Source organism: Notothenia rossii (assembly GCF_949606895.1).
Source record: "Notothenia rossii genome assembly, chromosome: 6".
In the NCBI taxonomy this organism is placed as follows: domain Eukaryota; kingdom Metazoa; phylum Chordata; class Actinopteri; order Perciformes; family Nototheniidae; genus Notothenia; species Notothenia rossii.
In genome coordinates, this window is record NC_136909.1 from 46,012,660 (window position 1) to 46,030,629 (window position 17,970).

At 42.3% G+C, this 17,970-nt stretch overlaps 1 protein-coding gene across 1 annotated transcript in view; it reads right to left on the bottom strand.

Annotated features, from left to right (window-relative positions):
- Nucleotides 1-14,762, bottom strand: part of LOC307044829 (multiple epidermal growth factor-like domains protein 9) — a 38,543-nt gene extending 23,781 nt beyond the window's left edge. Inside the window, exons 1-2 of the mRNA XM_079690225.1 lie at nt 13,922-14,762; nt 9,866-10,070 (exon numbers count right to left, since the gene is read on the bottom strand). Of these exons, the coding sequence (XP_079546351.1) occupies nt 9,866-10,070; nt 13,922-14,747 (1,031 nt within the window). The 5' untranslated portion in view covers nt 14,748-14,762. The remainder of the gene's footprint in view (nt 1-9,865; nt 10,071-13,921) is intronic.
- Nucleotides 14,763-17,970: the final 3,208 nt, after the last annotated feature.

Here is a 17,970-nt window from a genome sequence, read left to right on the forward strand (position 1 = left end):
ACACACACACACACACACACACACACACACACACACACACACACACACACACACACACACACACACACACACACACACACACACACACACACACACAACAATAACAACAAATATGTGCATGCGGCATCATGACCCTAATGCTGTGGAGTCAGAGAGACAATTTCCAATGGTCACACAGAGAGTGAGAAAAAGTGCTGGATTTCAAAATGTCATCATAATCTAAAAACTGAAAAGAATTGCGTCCTCAAAAGTCAATATTGTTGGCAGTGCAAGTCATGAGATCACACTGTCAGTTAGTAATATTCATCAGCATCAATGACAACAAAAGATATACAATTCTACTAGGGATGGCAAACATACGGCCCGCGGGCCGGATCCGGCCCGGGAGGCATTTCAGCTTGGCCCACAGAGCTGAAGGACTTTGCTAAGTAGGCTATGAGAGGAGGGAAAGAAAACTGCTATTTTGAATCCTTCCACTAGTGGGCGCACTACCGCACCGGTACCAGTGAGAGCGCAGCCGGACTGTAAAACAAGTGATGAGTAAGAGTAGTGATTGCAGTCAATAACCTGACACCCTCATCCCCAAATGTCTCTGTCAAAAAAGAGAAAAGTGGACTGCATCCTATTTTTTTACAGAGGTAAATGGAAAACCTGTATGCTTGGTGTGTTCGCAGCAAGTTGCTGTGCTCAAAGAATATAATATTCGCCGCCATCATGAGACTCACCATGGAGAGAAATACGACTGCTTGCAAGGACAACGGAGAAAAGAAAAGATAAATGACCTGCTATCAGGTCTAAAGAAACAACAGGCCGTTTTTACCCGGAGCCGAGATATAAGTGACGCAGCAGTGAAAGCCAGCTATCTGATCGCTAACGAAATAGCATCAGCCTCAAAGCCATACTCTGAGGGTGAGTTTGTGAAAACATGCATGCTGAAGGCTGCAGAAATTGTGTGCCCTGAGAAGCGACAGGCTTTTGCCAACATTAGTCTAACGAGGAATACATTGAAGGATAGGATTGCCGATCTTTCAGCAGATTTGGATAGCCAGAAAAAAACAAAAGTCAAATCATTCGTAGCATTTTCAGTCTCAATCGATGAGAGCACTGACATTACAGATGTTGCTCAACTGGCCATATTCATTCGTGGTGTTGATGAGACTTTGACGGTCACCGAAGAGTTCCTTGAGTTGGTTCCTATGACAGACACCACTAAAGCGGATGACATTTTTAGCGCTCTCGTTGAAGCACTGGACAGGGTTGGAGTGGACTGGACCCGTGCTGTCAGTCTGGCTACAGACGGCGCGCCATCAGTGATCGGGAAAAAATCAGGTGTTGCAACGAAATTCAGGGAGAAAGTACAAGAAGCAAATGGAGGAGATCGTTTTTGGACATTCCACTGTAAAAGCACCAGGAGGCATTGTGTTGCAAGTCGTTAAAAATGGATCACGTCATGAAAGTGGTTGTCCAAACGGTTAATTTCATCCGAGCCAGAGGGCTGAATCACCGTCAGTTCGACAGCTTCCTCAGTGATAAAGACATCACCTGTAGCCTACCATATCACACTGAAGTAAGGTGGTTGAGCCGAGGTGCCGTGCTGAAGCGTTTTTCTGATCTACGCGAGGAAATTGGACAGTTCATGGAGAAAAAGGGTAAGCCAGTGCATGAATTAAAAAACCCAGAATGGCTGCAGGACCTTGCATTTATGGTGGATATTTCAGAGCACTTGAATAATCTGAACATAACGATGCAAGGTCGCAAAAAAGTTGTCACAGAATATTATGACAGCATACGCGCATTTAAGTTGAAGCTGGCTTTGTGGGAGACACAGCTGTCAAGTGGTGACCCTGCTCATTTCCCTCATCTAAGAAATGTGCATATGACCGGAGTTACTGCTGACATGAGACGGTACAAAGACAAAATTACGGAATTGCTGCGGGAGTTTGAGCAGCGGTTTCAGGTCTTTGGTGAGCTTGAGACAGAGTTTGCAGTTTTTCGCTCGCCATTTGCAGTTAAGGCTGCGGATCTGCCCGTCGACATACAACTTGAGATAATCGACTTACAATGTGATCAAGATTTAAAGGACAAATTTGCCTCGTCGGACTTGGGCACATTTTATCGGTATATTTTGCCAGGATACCCCAAATTGACAGCCCTGGCAGCAAAGGTTTTGAGCATGTTTGGGACCACCTACCTTTGTGAACAGGTTTTCTCTGTAATTAACATTACTAAAACAAAGCTGCGCTCAAGACTCACACACAAGTGCCTGAATTAAATAATTAAATTGGCTGCTAGTCAGGATTTTAAGCCTGATATTGATGCCCTTGTGAGGGCTAAAAGATGTCAAGTTTCAGGAGCAAATTAATCAGTTCTGTGACCTCAGTTCTATGAAAATAAGAACCTACTGAAATATTTGAAAATGTTATATTATTCTGTCACTGAACATTGTGTATTATAATGTCAATCAGCAGCTTCATTAGGCAAAAAATAGTTTGATTTGATGTGACACTGTGGCTGCACTGCCAATATAAAAATTCTATATTTTCAAGGCAAGGGAGGTAACTCAAACTCCTCACTTAATAGCTCAGTCAGTTCATAGTCAGTTCAGGTGGAAACTATGATCTTTTGTAAAGAACATGTGTGTAGCACTTGAAATTGCACTTGTTTGTCTTACAGTACATTTCAGTTTGTTCATAACGTTTTGCGTCTCATTACATGTGGACATTTTCTGAATGTACTTGTAGCTACTTATTTGCACTTAAACAGAAATATTGTCGTTATGTAGGGCCTGTGGGTTATTATGCTATGATGTTACTGGTCCGGCCCACTTTAGATCAAAGTGGGCAGTATGTGGCCCCTTAACTGAAATGAGTTTGCCACCCCTGTACTAGAGTAAGAAAAAAGGACACATTGGGTTTAAGAAATCCCATTGCAACATTTGTTTGGATATTAAAATACTAAACATATATATGTAATATTTGATAGACTGGCCTTTTGCATTTCCTTCACTCTCACTAAACCAAAGTATTGCACTATAATACAAATACAATGATATTGCACAACCTGTAGAATACTTTCTTTTTAAACATATTTAGTTATATATGTACATAAGTATATGTAAATCTTTTTTGTATTGGTATATACAGTATGTTCTATGTGTGTATTGTGTCAAGAGGCTACAATCTACATTGTATTGTGAAAACCTGTTTTGTAAAAGAAAAGAAAACACAATTCGACCCAAGTGTTAATGCGTCTTCTGCACATTTATTCAGGATCAGATGAATCTCAAATAAGAAACGGTTGGAGAATTATCTATACAGCAAATTAAATGTGCTACAAATCAAGAAACTTCAGTCCAATGTCATGCTTAATGTTCTTAATCCACCAATATACTCAAGAGATTAAATATTAGATATTAATAAGATTAGATAGGATAAAGAGTAATATTAGAGCTTTTATAAGTCATTTTCCCCCAAAACAAAAACAGATGAACCTAGTTCTATGCATCCATTTTCAGGATGTGCTGCTCCTCTTGATGTTTCGTGAATTATCTAAAGGTCTTTGGGTCTCAAGTTGGGTTTTGGGAGATAAGAATTTGTTCACAAATAATGAATAAAGTAATGAAGAAAATATGTAGTAGAGTAATCAAAATGACAGTGACAAATAAAGGAGTTTTGATTGTGATTATACTACACTGTCCTGCCCCGGTAGTCAGTAATGCTGGTGGTCATCTGTGCCGTCTTGGGCTGGGGTGTGGCTTTTATTGTTTTGGTGTGATTTCAATGGCCTGGCACTCTGTGTCAGATGCTAAGTAGGTCACTGTGACATGAGCGATGAAGCTTAACCCCATTCTGCTGCCTGTCGGCTGCACCGAGTGGACGAGAGCAGACAGCAGGCATCATCTGAGCAACAAGAAGTGGTCACCACTTTAATGACCAAGAGGTGAGTGTCTGCTACACTCAGCAGGTTTAGTTGCATTGCTGGGTGTGAAAGGGTGGCACGTCAACAGAGCATGATCCTCCTCCTCAACACAAGCATGGACACGTCCAGATATTCAGAGACATTCCTACTCATGTAGTCAGGTGAAATCGGAATGCCGTGTAGCTTGTTAACTGTCATGGTATAATGTTTGGGGAAACATCAAATATAGTGCATGTAAAAGGGTTAGTGCCACTCAGGTTTGAGATGATTTAAAAATGCAAATGGATTACTAAAACATTCAATTAGAAACTACAAAGAAAATCTAAAAATCCAAAAGATTGTGAAAAATGATAGTTTTGGAGTTCGCCGCTTAAAGGAATTTATTTCTGTGTTGGCAGTGTAACCTGAAATTATTGAAAAATGAAATGATAAATGTGTCGGCCCTATCTCCAAACTAAGCTTAGCTCAAAGACTGGAGACTGCTAACTCAAACAAAAGGGAAAAAAACACTAGTTCCATCAAGTTGTTCAAGTTGTTTTTTTGTGAGCATAATGCCCACAAATCCACCCAAGAGTCAGTGGCTTTGGTTGGCGATGGAGTTTTAACAAACCAAACCAAGCCAACGTTCTGATACAAAGTTAGAGATGCAGATCCATTCACTGACAGAGCAGCTGAGAGCCAACAAATAGATCCAGGGGTCACTGCCTCCACCCGACGCTCCGACCACATCACCCCCATCCTCCACCACCTCCACAGGCTCCCCCCACCGCATTGTCTTTAAACTATTACTTTTTGCCCTCAACAACCTTGCCCCCCCACCTCAGTGACCTCATCAAACCACACACCCCCACCCGTCTCCTCAGGTCTGCTGACGCTTACCTACTGCAGCCCATCAGGACCAAGCTCTGGACCTGGGGGGACAGGGCCTTTGCATCAGCCCCCCTCCCTCTGGAAGGATTGTTTCAGACTTGTATGGATGTAATCATTTACAAAATTCACAACATCTTTTTATCCAACCAAATATTCTGCCTTAGTCGAAATAAGCTTTTTTAGAACAATAAAGTTGTTAAAAAAGTGTTTTCTCTCCCTCTTGCTGTAGGCACACACCGGCGTTACTTTATGCAAATAGAGGATTTTGTGTATTTGTTTTTTATTAGGGTCGTAAATGATGTTGACTGACGTCTTTCCAAAACATGGATGTTAACAGGTGCTGATACTTTATATCTTGGTTTACCACTGAAAACAAGTTTCTGGAAGATGCTTAGCATGCAATGTGTTTTATCCCCTGTAATTATTTTACAGATATCTCAGCCAAAAATAACAATTTCAGTGTACAAGCAACTTGATATACATGCTCCAAACCAGATCTGGAGCATTTCTTCCTTTTTAGAATGATAACAAAAAAAGGAAGGTTAAACGACAGGGTAAGAATTGTGCCCTCATATGGTATATATGTTGAGCAAATCAAATAATAGTATCAGATACTGCGACCAATGCAGAGTAAAAATACACGGATGGCAATAATGCATCCACTGCAGTGACACATGCAAAATCAATATTTCATTACAGCCATGGCGCCATACATAGAGTATTGTAAAAATAAGCCCACAGGAGCTGACCCCAATTCAGTTCTGACTGAAATGTTATGACGGACCAAAGTGGTTTAAACAGCTCTTCTGTCAAATATCGGCATGACCATACACAACATATTGAACATTGAGTGTCTTTTTAAAAAGACATCGTTTGCAGAAAGACTGCAGATAGAACACCACAGAGCGTAAAGGAGGGGGAAATCAAAACATTTAATAAGGATGACGTTACAGACTTCATTTAATGAAAAAACAACATATATGTAAATGTGTCATTTTTGGTAGGCTACTGGATACCAGGGAGTCTTCTGTCCCCAGCGGATGAACCCTCATCACTTTTTTGATCAATCGACTTAAAAATCTGCAAAAAAAATACCATCAGCCTCAGCTGTACTTTTGGTGCTACTTAGCATATGTTAACATGTTATCACACTAATTAAAGATGAGGAACATGTTTAACATTCTTGAAACATCAGCATCATAATATCGTCAATGTTAACATGATAGCATGCTAGGGTTAGCCTTTAGCTCATAGCATCACTGTGCCTTAAATTCTCGCCGTGTCTCCAACTGGATACTCCAGACAGCACACTCGGCTGCTTCGCCCTCACCGGAAATGTTGATCACCGTACCACATCATTTCAGACTGCTGAATTAACCCAATATCCATTCTTTAAAAAAAAGTATAGTGGCATATTTAAAAAGAAGCATGTATAATTTTGTTGCTGCGTTTCATACACAGTCTAAATATTTTAGCCGTTATCCCCATATTTAACCCCATATTTTACAATACTGTACTTCTGATTTCCAAAGTAGTCAGGCAACATATAATAACTAGTATTAACTAGCATAATCTGGCCATGCTTTGTTCTGTATTTCTATCATAAACTCATCACACTCAAATCTGTAAATGCTGAGTGAAACAGGATTCCATCCACTCGTATATCATGCTTTCATCAGCCGGAATAATATCAATTAAAGAGTGTCGAGCAGATATAGGCACAGCTACATTTAGCAACACTTTAACACATTATGGACTGCCAAACTAAATGAATGCCTTTGATATTTGTCCATAGGGAAGCTGCATATCATGGTCTGTGTCCTCTTAAAACACTATAGTTTTAATGTTGTTTTAAGAGTCAAAATGATCTTGCACAGGGAATTTCTATTTTGTGCTTAATGACATATGGAAATATTTTTATTTAGATTTCTGACGTTTACATTGATGTTTGAACAAGCTGAAAATAAGTATTCTATTACCAGACCTAGCTGCTGGAAATATCTCCCTGTGATGTCATGCTGTCTACATTTGGCCAACACAACCACGGATAAAAAATGCATCGTTTCTATCAGGACAGCAGAGGCGGCGTCACGCCATTTCTTTATAAATGTTTACATGGACTGCCCCCCCCCTTAGGGGAATTCATCAACAAAAAACACACTGGACACTGCACTAGGTCAGAAACCAGAGGAGACTGTGAAGTCCACCGCAGACGGACCACTTTTGGACAAAATGTCCTCTCCATTAAAGGCAGCTCTTTCTGGAATAGCCTCCCAACTGAGATACGGGATTGTCCCACTCTCAATAGCTTCAAAGGTCAACTCAAAGAATGGTTAAGAAACAAACAGATGTGCAATCACCGCTAAATGCACATTAACACAGGGGTATCTCCTCTCGCACTTTATGTATCTCTTGTATCTTGTATTGCACTTTATATGTCGTTGCTGCTATATTGTATTGCCATGTGGTAAATACTTGTGTATGCTGCTCTTGCTCTTTCTGCATATCATGTATTTATTTTTGCTATGTATACAAATGTCATGTTCTTAAATGTTGTATGTCAGGGACTACGGATGGAAATTAGCTCAAAGCTCAAATCCGGCATATTTACATTTGAAGCATTATTTGTTTAAAGTGTTCATCAATGTGCATTGCCCCTATTCAAATAAACAATGAAATGAAAAACATAAATAAACTACAGCCGAGCATAAACCCAGATGTTTGTTTTGCATCCACTCAGAGCCTTTAGTGAGGAGCTCTGGCTCGGAGCCTTATATTGTGTCTGTAGGAGCGCTTCATCACAGCAAACACTTCCTCACACTCAAACTGAGTGTGATCACATGTGGGATTGTTGGTGCTTTTCCTGAATCCTAATGATAGAGTTGACATTGATATTAGTGAGTAAGAGGCTCTGTGCAGTGACAGTCTACTCCCCTGCACAGAGCCACTTCAACCCCACCCAACCCAAACTGTGTCGGACTTCATTCATGCAGCTGAACGGGGGCAAATCCCTGCCACCAGGTCCAGAAATGTTGTGCATAGCTTTCCCAGATGAGGGGAGGCTGTGATGTTTCACCGAGAGTCAGATCAAAAACCACTCATGGCTGTGCGGTATACAAAGATAGGGTAAAAAGCGGAAACAGCTAGCTTGGCTCTGTCCATAACAAAATGAAGATATATCATTTGCCAACAACAAGTATCAAACAAGGGCAGCTACATACAGATGTATATACACCTTGTTCTTGTGCATGCATACCATTTTGGCCAAGTCATGCACTGTTTTTTATGATCATTGTATTTTTAGCTCTCAGTTAAGCTACAGTATCTTTGCTGGATTTCGGTCCGACCACGACGAGAAATGGACCTGAAAATGAACCGTGTTTGATGAGTTGTCATGCATTGACTGTGACATTCTTTTATAAACATCTCCAAGCTTGACTCCCCAGGGTGCATCTCTCTTGCAGAATGAACACCCACTGGGTTACATTTTCATCAAGATACTAGGGTGTCTCTCTGCAGCTTGTGGGCTCTAAACAAATCAAAGGACTATCTAATGGGTTCTGTTGTCATTGCCTTTGGTGTCCCATAGCAGTGGACAGAACAAAAGCCCGGACCCGCTCTTCCTCAGCTAGATTGCTCATTACTTAATGGAAAAGATACCTTAAGCGGCATGCTGGGGGGTAGGAAAGCTGACTTAACATAGTAAGACCCAGTGATAAGCTCCTGGGGGGGATAGGCTAGGCTAACAGGGTTAGCAGTGGCCAGGCATGGGCTCAGACTGTCTGAGAAGGACTGTATTAGGTTTGGAGGTCTTCCTGCACCTTCACCTACATCCCATTAAACCCACATCAGCTCAGGTCCTCTAACAGGAGAATGACATTTTGTGTTTCCAGTGAAGAACTGGTGGGCTTAATTAGGATTTAGTTTAGTTAAGCTTAAACTGTGACTTCTTCTGGGCATGACAAAACCAATCCTCCACACATTGCACATTGAATCCAGCAGCAGCATTCCTTCTCATGGTTAGAGGCAGAAAGTGCAGCTGCTATTTTTACCAGGTCCCTAACCCACACACACAGCTTCTTTTCCAAGTCACAGTTCATGAGTCTCAACTGCATGTCAGGTATGCCATGTGTTTTCTAGAATTTAAGGAGTTAGCAGGGTCTCAACATTTTGCTGCTTCCAGGGCGGCCTGTGGGATGATGGTCTCATCCACTCACAACAATGATCCTGCAGGGCTAAGGCGTTATGGTGAACATAATGTCTGAGCAAAGCTGAGCCCAGAACATCTTGTCTCAGTCCTTATGAGATAACAAACACTCACACCAGACAGTCTGTTTGGGCAGGCTACGGCCCTTTTGCTTCTAAAGATAGTACTCCTTCATAAAGCTTCAGACTATAGGCAGTTCCATGGCATGTTTTACATAGGCCATGTCTGGCCAAAAGTAATGTTTGTACACTTTCAAATACACAATTAAGGTATCTGTCGAATCGTGCAGTTGCATGCAATAAGTCCAATAATCGAGACAGTGGAAGAACAGCATCCCTGTGTTCGGAAAGGTACAATTACTGTTACTTTCAATGGAGTCTGGGGTCTTTGGCCAATATCAAAGATACCGGCTGTAAGTTCCCCATGAGAGGGTTGTACTTCTGCAAAGCGGTGGAAATAACGTAGTGTACGCATTAAACTGATATTAATACTTTTTTGAGTGGGCCATTCTTTTAGGTGGTTAAAATAGCCATCCGTCCACAGCAGTAAATTGATCAGCTCAAGTAACTCAAGTATACTACTCCAAACAGGGGGCATGCAGACCCCCATCTACACTAGGTAATACAATAATTAGGAAAAAGTACCTCATACAAAGCTACCTAAAAACATCCAAACTATTCCTTTGAGTGACTACTAAAACTACATTTAGCTACAAACAACAATGTCTAAATACAAATTCAATCCAATAAGTAAATGCTGAGGTGACCTGAAACACAGCACAGATGATTACCCATGTCCTTATTTTTCAAATTAAAAGTAAGTATACACATTTCCAGTAATGGCTACCAGAGGTGAAAGGAGGGAGCGTACCTGTCACAGAGGCTGTTCACGGCCCCGGAGGAGTCGCAGGCGCAGGGCATGCAGCCGCTGGTGCCGTTGGTGTAGTGCCCCTCCTCACAGTCCTCACACTGCAGACCAGTGTAGCCCGACAGGCACGAACACTGACCCGTGTTGTGATCACAGTCGTCCGGATCCCGAACCCCCTCAGCACCGCTGCTGCAGTTACACAGACTCTCTGGGGGCATGAACGGGGGGTGGGGGGGGGGGGCACAGTGACAGGAAGAGACAAGAAATTTGAAAATGTTGCATGAGATGTACCAGCAGTGGTATAACTACAGAATGATGTGCAATATATACTTATTTATATTATACATAATATTGTTCAAAAAACTCAACATGTATGGCCATATACTGTGACAGGCAGGGTCAGCTTAGTACTGTTTCCCAGTGAAATAATGATGTTTAAACTGTCAGAATATAGTACTGACATTAGAATAATATCTGAAAATAAGTTTACTTTAACTGAAGCCTTTATCTTATTCTGCCTAGACATTCTGCAGAATTCAAGACAGCATTTACTGTTTCCTGCCTGGTTTACATTTGCACAATAGGAACAGTGATGCACTGTGTTTGGAAATGGAGAACTCATTATGCTGTTCTCTTAAGTACGATATTACAGTGCCAGACTAACAGTCCATAGACGCAAGAATATTGCAATCAATCAATCAATGTTCCCAATATCAAGTTATTCTACACACTGCATTTGTGACATCACATCTGTTTTTCAGGACTGTGTGCAGGGAAGTCACATAGAAGGAGGGCATGCAAGTGTGACCAGACCCAGGAACAGTAAGACAGGAGCTGATCATGCACCCAGCCGTCCCCTGAGCTACTTAAAGCTGCAGAATGCATTCACAGAATTCCTGTACCATCGGCCCTTCCCAGTACAACACCAGAGTTGCTAATTCCCTTTCCTCTAACATATGCCTCTCACCCATCAAGGAATTAAAAAAATCTGCATTTTCAGAATGAGCCTGATTCTAACGGCTTTGCTGTAGTGATTCCTAAACTGCGGTACACACACCACTGGTGGTACTGGTAGTGGTGTGCACCTGAATGGTAGAAAAAAGCTTATTACTGAAAAACCTGGCCTAAGTCTCAAACTTAAAACCAAAAACTATTTGATTTATTATAATTGTTTACTGACACGGTTATTTCTTACATACATACATCTCATTACAGTATGTACAAAATATTGTTATTCATTTAAATATTTTAGAAATAGAATTGGGGTGGACATGACAACTTGCTATGACGTATGAAAAAGCATGAATTAATAGTGCAGTTGGTTTTGGAATTATTGCAGAACGAGTGGAATTTTGAAAGGTTACAAGGTCCAGAAAACAGTTGAGGGGCAAGTCAAAACGAGAGAGCCGAGTCTGACCATTTCAATGCTAGAGAGTTGCAGAGCAGGGCAACTTCTATCAAGAAATGTGGGACTAACATCACAGGCCCGGGGAAAGCCAAGGCTGTTTCCAGGCCCTTCCATTGGAACAGTATTTGTCTGTATCTGCAGTGGGAAGCTTGGGACATTTGGTTTGGCACATCCTTTCACAAGATCTGAGCACTTTGGGAACCTCTGCTATTCAACATAAACAACTTCATGGTCATATTTTTTCAGTCAGCTTTTAAATAGACCACAATGCCCTCAAATCCGTTTTATAATACAAGATCATATTTTGTATTAGAGGAATTTGCCTAATTTGGCCAGTCTAAAAAAAACTAAAGATGGTAGACCTGATGAATCAGTCCAGAACTGTGTTGCCAATGATGGATTCTGTACAGTTTGAATGTGACATTGAAGCGGAACACCACTTCTATAGAGCTTTATTGTAGTGTTGTGAATGATCAAATAGAAGCCGTACTGAACATCCACCTCTCAGAGTCATCTATAACATCTGGTACGATTCATTGTTTTTAAATATCAGTTTAATAATGTATTCTTCATGCTACAACACATTTGAGTTAAATCATTCGTTTTGAAGATTTGGGCAGAGTTTTTGTTAATTAATATTTGTTGAATGTCTTAGACCTTAAGAATGTTTGCATTAGGAAAAAGGTTGTAAGAAACCAGAGATATAACGACAGACATGTGGATGACCTCGCAGAGTACGGAGTGGCATCTATTATTCATCTGATCTTAGGCTAGGTGTGGTGAGTGATGACTGAATACCTGAGTATACGTGTCTCCATTCTGGGCTCAGACAGATAAGAGCTTCCAGACCAAAGTAAAAAAAGAAATGATGAATGGTATACACACGGATTTGACACAATACCTCAGCTAACAGTTAGATGGAGAGGACCGGGCAGCGACAGAGTTATATTCTATTCCTGTCCCAGTCAGATGATGCTTCCCTTAGACTGTTGCTTGGACTTTTACATAACTAAGAAAATATTGTGGTTATGCAACTCTGTGCAGTAAACTGTCAGGCCCTTTGCTACAGTGACGTCCACCAGAGCACTGTCCGCCGATCACGCCTGAGAATATGTGATATCCAGTGAATCGACTTCCACACTGCATTCAGGCCTCCTGTAGGTGTGGGGTATGTGGCCATCTTTGAAGCCGAAGGTTTGATGTATATTGGACTAGACCTGTGTAGTCGAGAGGGAAGGGGGGGAACTGAGTTCCGCTCTCTCCTATCTGACTGCTGTGAGGTGGTGTGACAGCATGACTGCTATTGAGACACAGGCAGCTGCAGGCTGTTCAGAACAGGTTGTGGCCCAAAACTCCTCTCTTGGCTAATTCCCAGCACCCCTGTCTGTGCTGCTGCAGAGAAAACAACAGCGGTTGAAGCGTTATTCTGCAAAGAAACAATCGCTCTACTTTACATTTTGGTTAGGGAATTAAACCTTGTTTAACCTTTAGAGATTTCCTCCTGGAAAGCATGTGAAAACACACCTTACATCTGTCCTCGCGCCCCCTGCCCTGCCAGTATACGTATAGCAGCGCGCTCGGCGAGGCGTTACCCCAAGTGACGTTTTTGTTGTTCTGATGTTATCATGAGACAGCCTTTAGACTAGAACAATGAACAGTGATGAGGTTCCTGGTGACACTTTCAATAAGGTATGGGGAAATGTTTCATGTGTCATGGGGCAGGTTGCATTTTGGCCTCAGGGCTTAAATGAAGCCAATACAGAGGAGTGATTTAGTAGAGAATGCTAAACCCGCAACCATTTCAACTCAATGACCTGCTGAACGACCTTAAAATACATAAACTGAAATAATTATGCCGATCGATAGTTGGGCTTCAACAAGAACAACACATCCATCCACATGGAGACTGGGGTGCTGAGGTGTGAGAGGAGGGGCTCCACAGTGATTGCTCATTCATGGCTTGGCCTGCCTGGCCATTTTGGTTTAAAGGGCCTTGTTCTGCGTCTGCCTTGCAACCAACAAAAGAGGGGATGCAGCCGCTATCTGGGCAGCTTCTTTGATTCTCCTTCCATATAAAACACGCCTAACACAAAGGGACCGCCAGTCTCCGTGGATGCTGTCTGCAGGGACGGTTTGGATACATTGACGGAACAACAACAGAATCATCCTTGCGCCCCTACAGCCCCCCTTCCTAGCCCACTGTAATATTTGAAACACTTATCGTATGATGAAGGCCCTCTGGAATATAAAATATGCTACACAGCAAAGACATTGAAAATATTTGAGAATAAATTGTTTTTTGTATGTGATACGATGGGATTTGGTGATTTCCCGATTTTCAGGGGGTTCACCGTGCAGTCTGAGAAGTCTGCCTATTGTTGCAATCTGGTTTATTCGGTCCTTCTCTGCGTCAAAACCCCTGTTAGACCACCCTGCTGCTACTACTACCAGGCTAATATATACATGGCTTTCTATTCACAGAGTCGTTTTTCTTAACATGAATGTGCCAACACAAAATACGACAAAAAAGATATGCAATTCATTTTTATATCGCGTCATATCCAAAAGCTTCGTTCTTTTCCCCTTTAAATCTGAACGATCTAGTTTGAACTGTTTTGGTTGCTTTTTAATTCAAAGGTAACGTTACTCACCTTGACTATTCTCTATTGAGGTAACAGATGTGCCAATATTATCTGCTGCCCAGGCATCGTTAGCTGTGCGCTGGGAAACCATGGACACCATGGTCTGCAGCCTTTTCTCCGGAGAGAAAAGTGAGGCTTGTGCATCGGTGGATCTTTTGCCTGCGCCGTTTAATCGGGAAATCGGCGCAGTTAAATGTTCTTTTGTGGCTATGATTATTCCAGTATCAGGGGCGGCAGTAGAAGGAGTGGTGGTCCGGTCCGCTGTTGGAGGCTGAAAGGTGTTTAGCGTTTTCGAAATAGAACTGGTTGTGGTGGTCGGGCCGGCAGAAACAATAGCAGGCTGCGGGTTGAGGCCGGCTAGAGGCCCGAGTGCCAGGCTGCTCTCGGGTACAGAACGAGGCATGTCGGTGAAGAAGGTCTCCCAGGTGTCGGAGGCTGAGCCGGGCTTCCTGGAGATAGGCGACGCATCGTAGGGACTGATGCGAGGTGCAGCTTCACAAAATCCAATATATACATACAAAATAAATAGCAGAGCCGGAGATATGTACATAATTAAGGACGTTAGCCTCATATTCACTTTCAGCTCTCCATGTAAGCCCCAGTAGTGGTCCCTCTCAGACCTTTCCCTGAATAGACGCGTACTCCACCATTGATGTCCCCGGCGGCGTACGCTGCGGTTTGTTGCCCTATGAACCACAGTCAACACTTCACCTGCTCTGCAACCTACCATGGGCCGCCCGAGACTGACGTAGTCGTTAGCCAATGGGAGCCCTCCAACATTGCCCGTGAGGGCCCGCTGGTTGGATAATCTTCCTAAGAACTTGTGAGAAATCATATTGTAAATTATCAAATGTACTCACCCCTCTGAACATTTTCCACACATAAATGGTTCGATTCAGAAACTGTATTACTGTAAGAAATTATATTGTTAAAGATAGTGTGCCTTCTATAAACACTTAGGTCCGGTCTACATACAGTGTTACAGTTAAACGCCTCACAGGTCCTCCCCCTTATGTCATACATGCGGTGGCAGCTTGTTGCGGGATCAATGTTTATTGTGAAAGGTCCAGAACCTTCCATTGTCTACGATTTCAGACCTCATTCTATGTGAATGTATTCTGAAATCACTCACTAAATGTGAAATTCATCTTTAATGACTGCCTGGTAAAATAAAGCAGCATCCTCCTCACTCCCTTCAGGTGACTTTAGGACACAACTTAGGCTACTAGCCCACAATGTATTTGAATTTTTATTTTATTTAAATGTTATTTCTAGGAATTGATTAAAGGAGGTTTTTACCGTGGCTATTAGGACTTGACTGTTTTTTGCAATTGTTATTTTAACACTTTAAACATTGCTTCAAACTTAGAAATGCCTGTCTGTAGGCCGCAACCCTAGGCCGCAACTGTCTCGCTCTTCACATTGTAGCTGCGCTTCTATTTTAAACCTTTATTTTGAATGTCGTCATCGGAAGTTATAGCATGCTTATGTATTGACGTGTGCTGTCGTGAGTGTATGATGATGAATGTTTATTCTCCTGCAGTGGTGTTGGTGTTATGATATTCTGTCTGCATTTGTTATGTTTGCATGCATGTATAAAGAGAAAGTGGTTGGCATCTGTTTATCATCAGCCTGCACTGCCCTGCGGTGGTCACAATTTGATCTGCATCTGTAAAATGAACAGTTTTGAATATGTCTGTTTCTTTAATTATTCAACAATAACATGATTGATTATGCTATTTCTTTACTTTCCCTGTTAATCCTTAATTAGCATTCTGCTTTTATTCTGCGTTTCTCGTGAAGTCAAATCTGTATTATTTTAGGTAGGTCTACAGTTCGTTTTGTTGTCATACACACAAAGCGATGCGATGTTTAGAGAGAACAGCTTTGAGGTCCGTGCAGAAAGCAGAGCAGTGTGTATAATATACATCACTCAGTATAACAGGCCTACATTACTCTCTTTAATTGCTTAAGTTTAGTAGATATCTACAAACGAAGAGTCGATATTTGTCTAAAACCATTTAGTGCTTCACATAATATTAATAAAATAATATCCAGGGGATGCATGCAGAGCTGTCATGGCTGAGATAAGTCCGGCCGTGCGTCACGACTCTTTTAGACATCACTGTTGTCGGAAATGCATCCACGGAGGAGCCGTGGAAGACCGTGGAGGACCCATCAGTGTATCCTCGATTATAGCTCCTCCAGAGAGCCTCCTCCAGAGAGCCGCATCTGCGCTCGAATCCTCGGTCCTCGATGTGCATTTAGAGAAATGAGATGTCCTTCAACATGGCGCCCCGAAAACCATTTCCGGGTCACTACCGGAGGACAGAGGATTCGAGGAGTCGAGCAGGGGAAATTAGTGAAATGAGAAAGGCCCATGGTCCGTTTCTCAATCGCGAGGAAACTGGCTTCCAAGCCAATATTTCAAGGATACTACGTCATCGAGGGCTGCGGAAGGACTGTTCCAATCTCCAGCATACTTGGAATTCCACAGAGGCCGCGTCCTTGGTTTTGGGGTAATTTCGAGGCTGCACATGGGTAGACTTCACGTCCTTATACACACTGCTCTGCTTTCTGCACGGACCTCACAGCTGTTCTCTCTGGAAACATCGCGACGCGATGAATGCAGTTTCTAAAATAATATCCAGGGAATGCATGCAGAGCTGTCATTGGCTGAGATAAGTCCGGCCGTGCGTCACACCTTCACCGTTCCCGGAAATGCATCCGCGGAGGAGCCATGGAGGAACCATCAGTGTATCCTCGGTTATAGCTCCTCCAGAGAGCCTCCTCGACGCTCGATCCTCGGTGTGCATCATGGATGTATAATAAGAACTGGATACAGCGTTGAAGGCGGGGCTTTCGATGCCATGATCTTAGGGCAGGAATTCCGTGAACTGGGGTTGCGTTCAGATAGTTTAAAAATGAGCTCCTAAGTTCTAACCCTATCTCCTATTCCTTGACCTCTGAGTGAAACGTCACGGGGTTAAGGGATAGTGGATAGGAGAATTCGAAAGGACTTAGGAGAAGAGACTGCGGTACTTTAGAGAATCCGAATGCACTTTCACTATCCGACGTGTTTATGATGCGCCAGCGGACGTCAGTGGCCGTTTCTCAATCGCGAGGATACTGGCTTGGTAGTCGCATACTTCCAAGTCACTTCCTTCAGAAACGAAGCAAGTATACTTCCAAGTCACGGCTTCGGAAAACAAAGAAGAATGGAACAGGCTAACAAGTGTGCCACTCTCTCTAACGGTTTCAACATAAACTGTACCGAAAATAAATACCTCACGATGTCTATCTAATTATGAACTTGCTTTACTTTCACGGAACACATTTTTGGTGATAACAAATGCAACAAAGTAACATATTTACCTATTATATTTACTAACACATGTTCTACGCCACTACATACTTACATTTAAATGTGTGCTGCGCTGCGTCGGTTCAGCCATTCTCCGCAAGGGCTTTTGAAATTGGTCCGTGCGCAAAGCATTGTGGGGATTTGAAGGACGCGAAGTCTACCCATGTGCAGCCTCGAAATTACCCCCAAAACAAGGACGTGGCCTCGGTGGAATTCCAAGTATGCTGGAGATTGGAACAGTCCTTCGGCGGCACTCGATGACGTAGTATCCTTGAAATATTGGCTTGGAAGCCAGTTTCCTCGCGATTGAGAAATGGCCATTGTGTGCGTCTGCTGCTATGGGGAAACTATGGAAACTACAGTTTTCTATACAACGGACTACAACATGGATGTTTAATAAGAACGACGGACTCATATCGAGACTCTGCACCGTGCTCTGATGCTGTTGCTTTATGCTTTATGAACAACAGAGAAACATATTCTTCATGACCAAAATTGGAATTGAAATAAAAAATGAAAGTGAAACTTATGCTCGTCACCCTCTCCCTCCGGTCCACATTAATACAAATGATCCCAATACGTATGATTGTATGAACTATGAAAATATCTTAAAATCAATATAAATGTATTTATTATAAACATTCGTCTTTAACACCTATAACTGTGTAGATCACCATTCAAACATCTTTTAAAA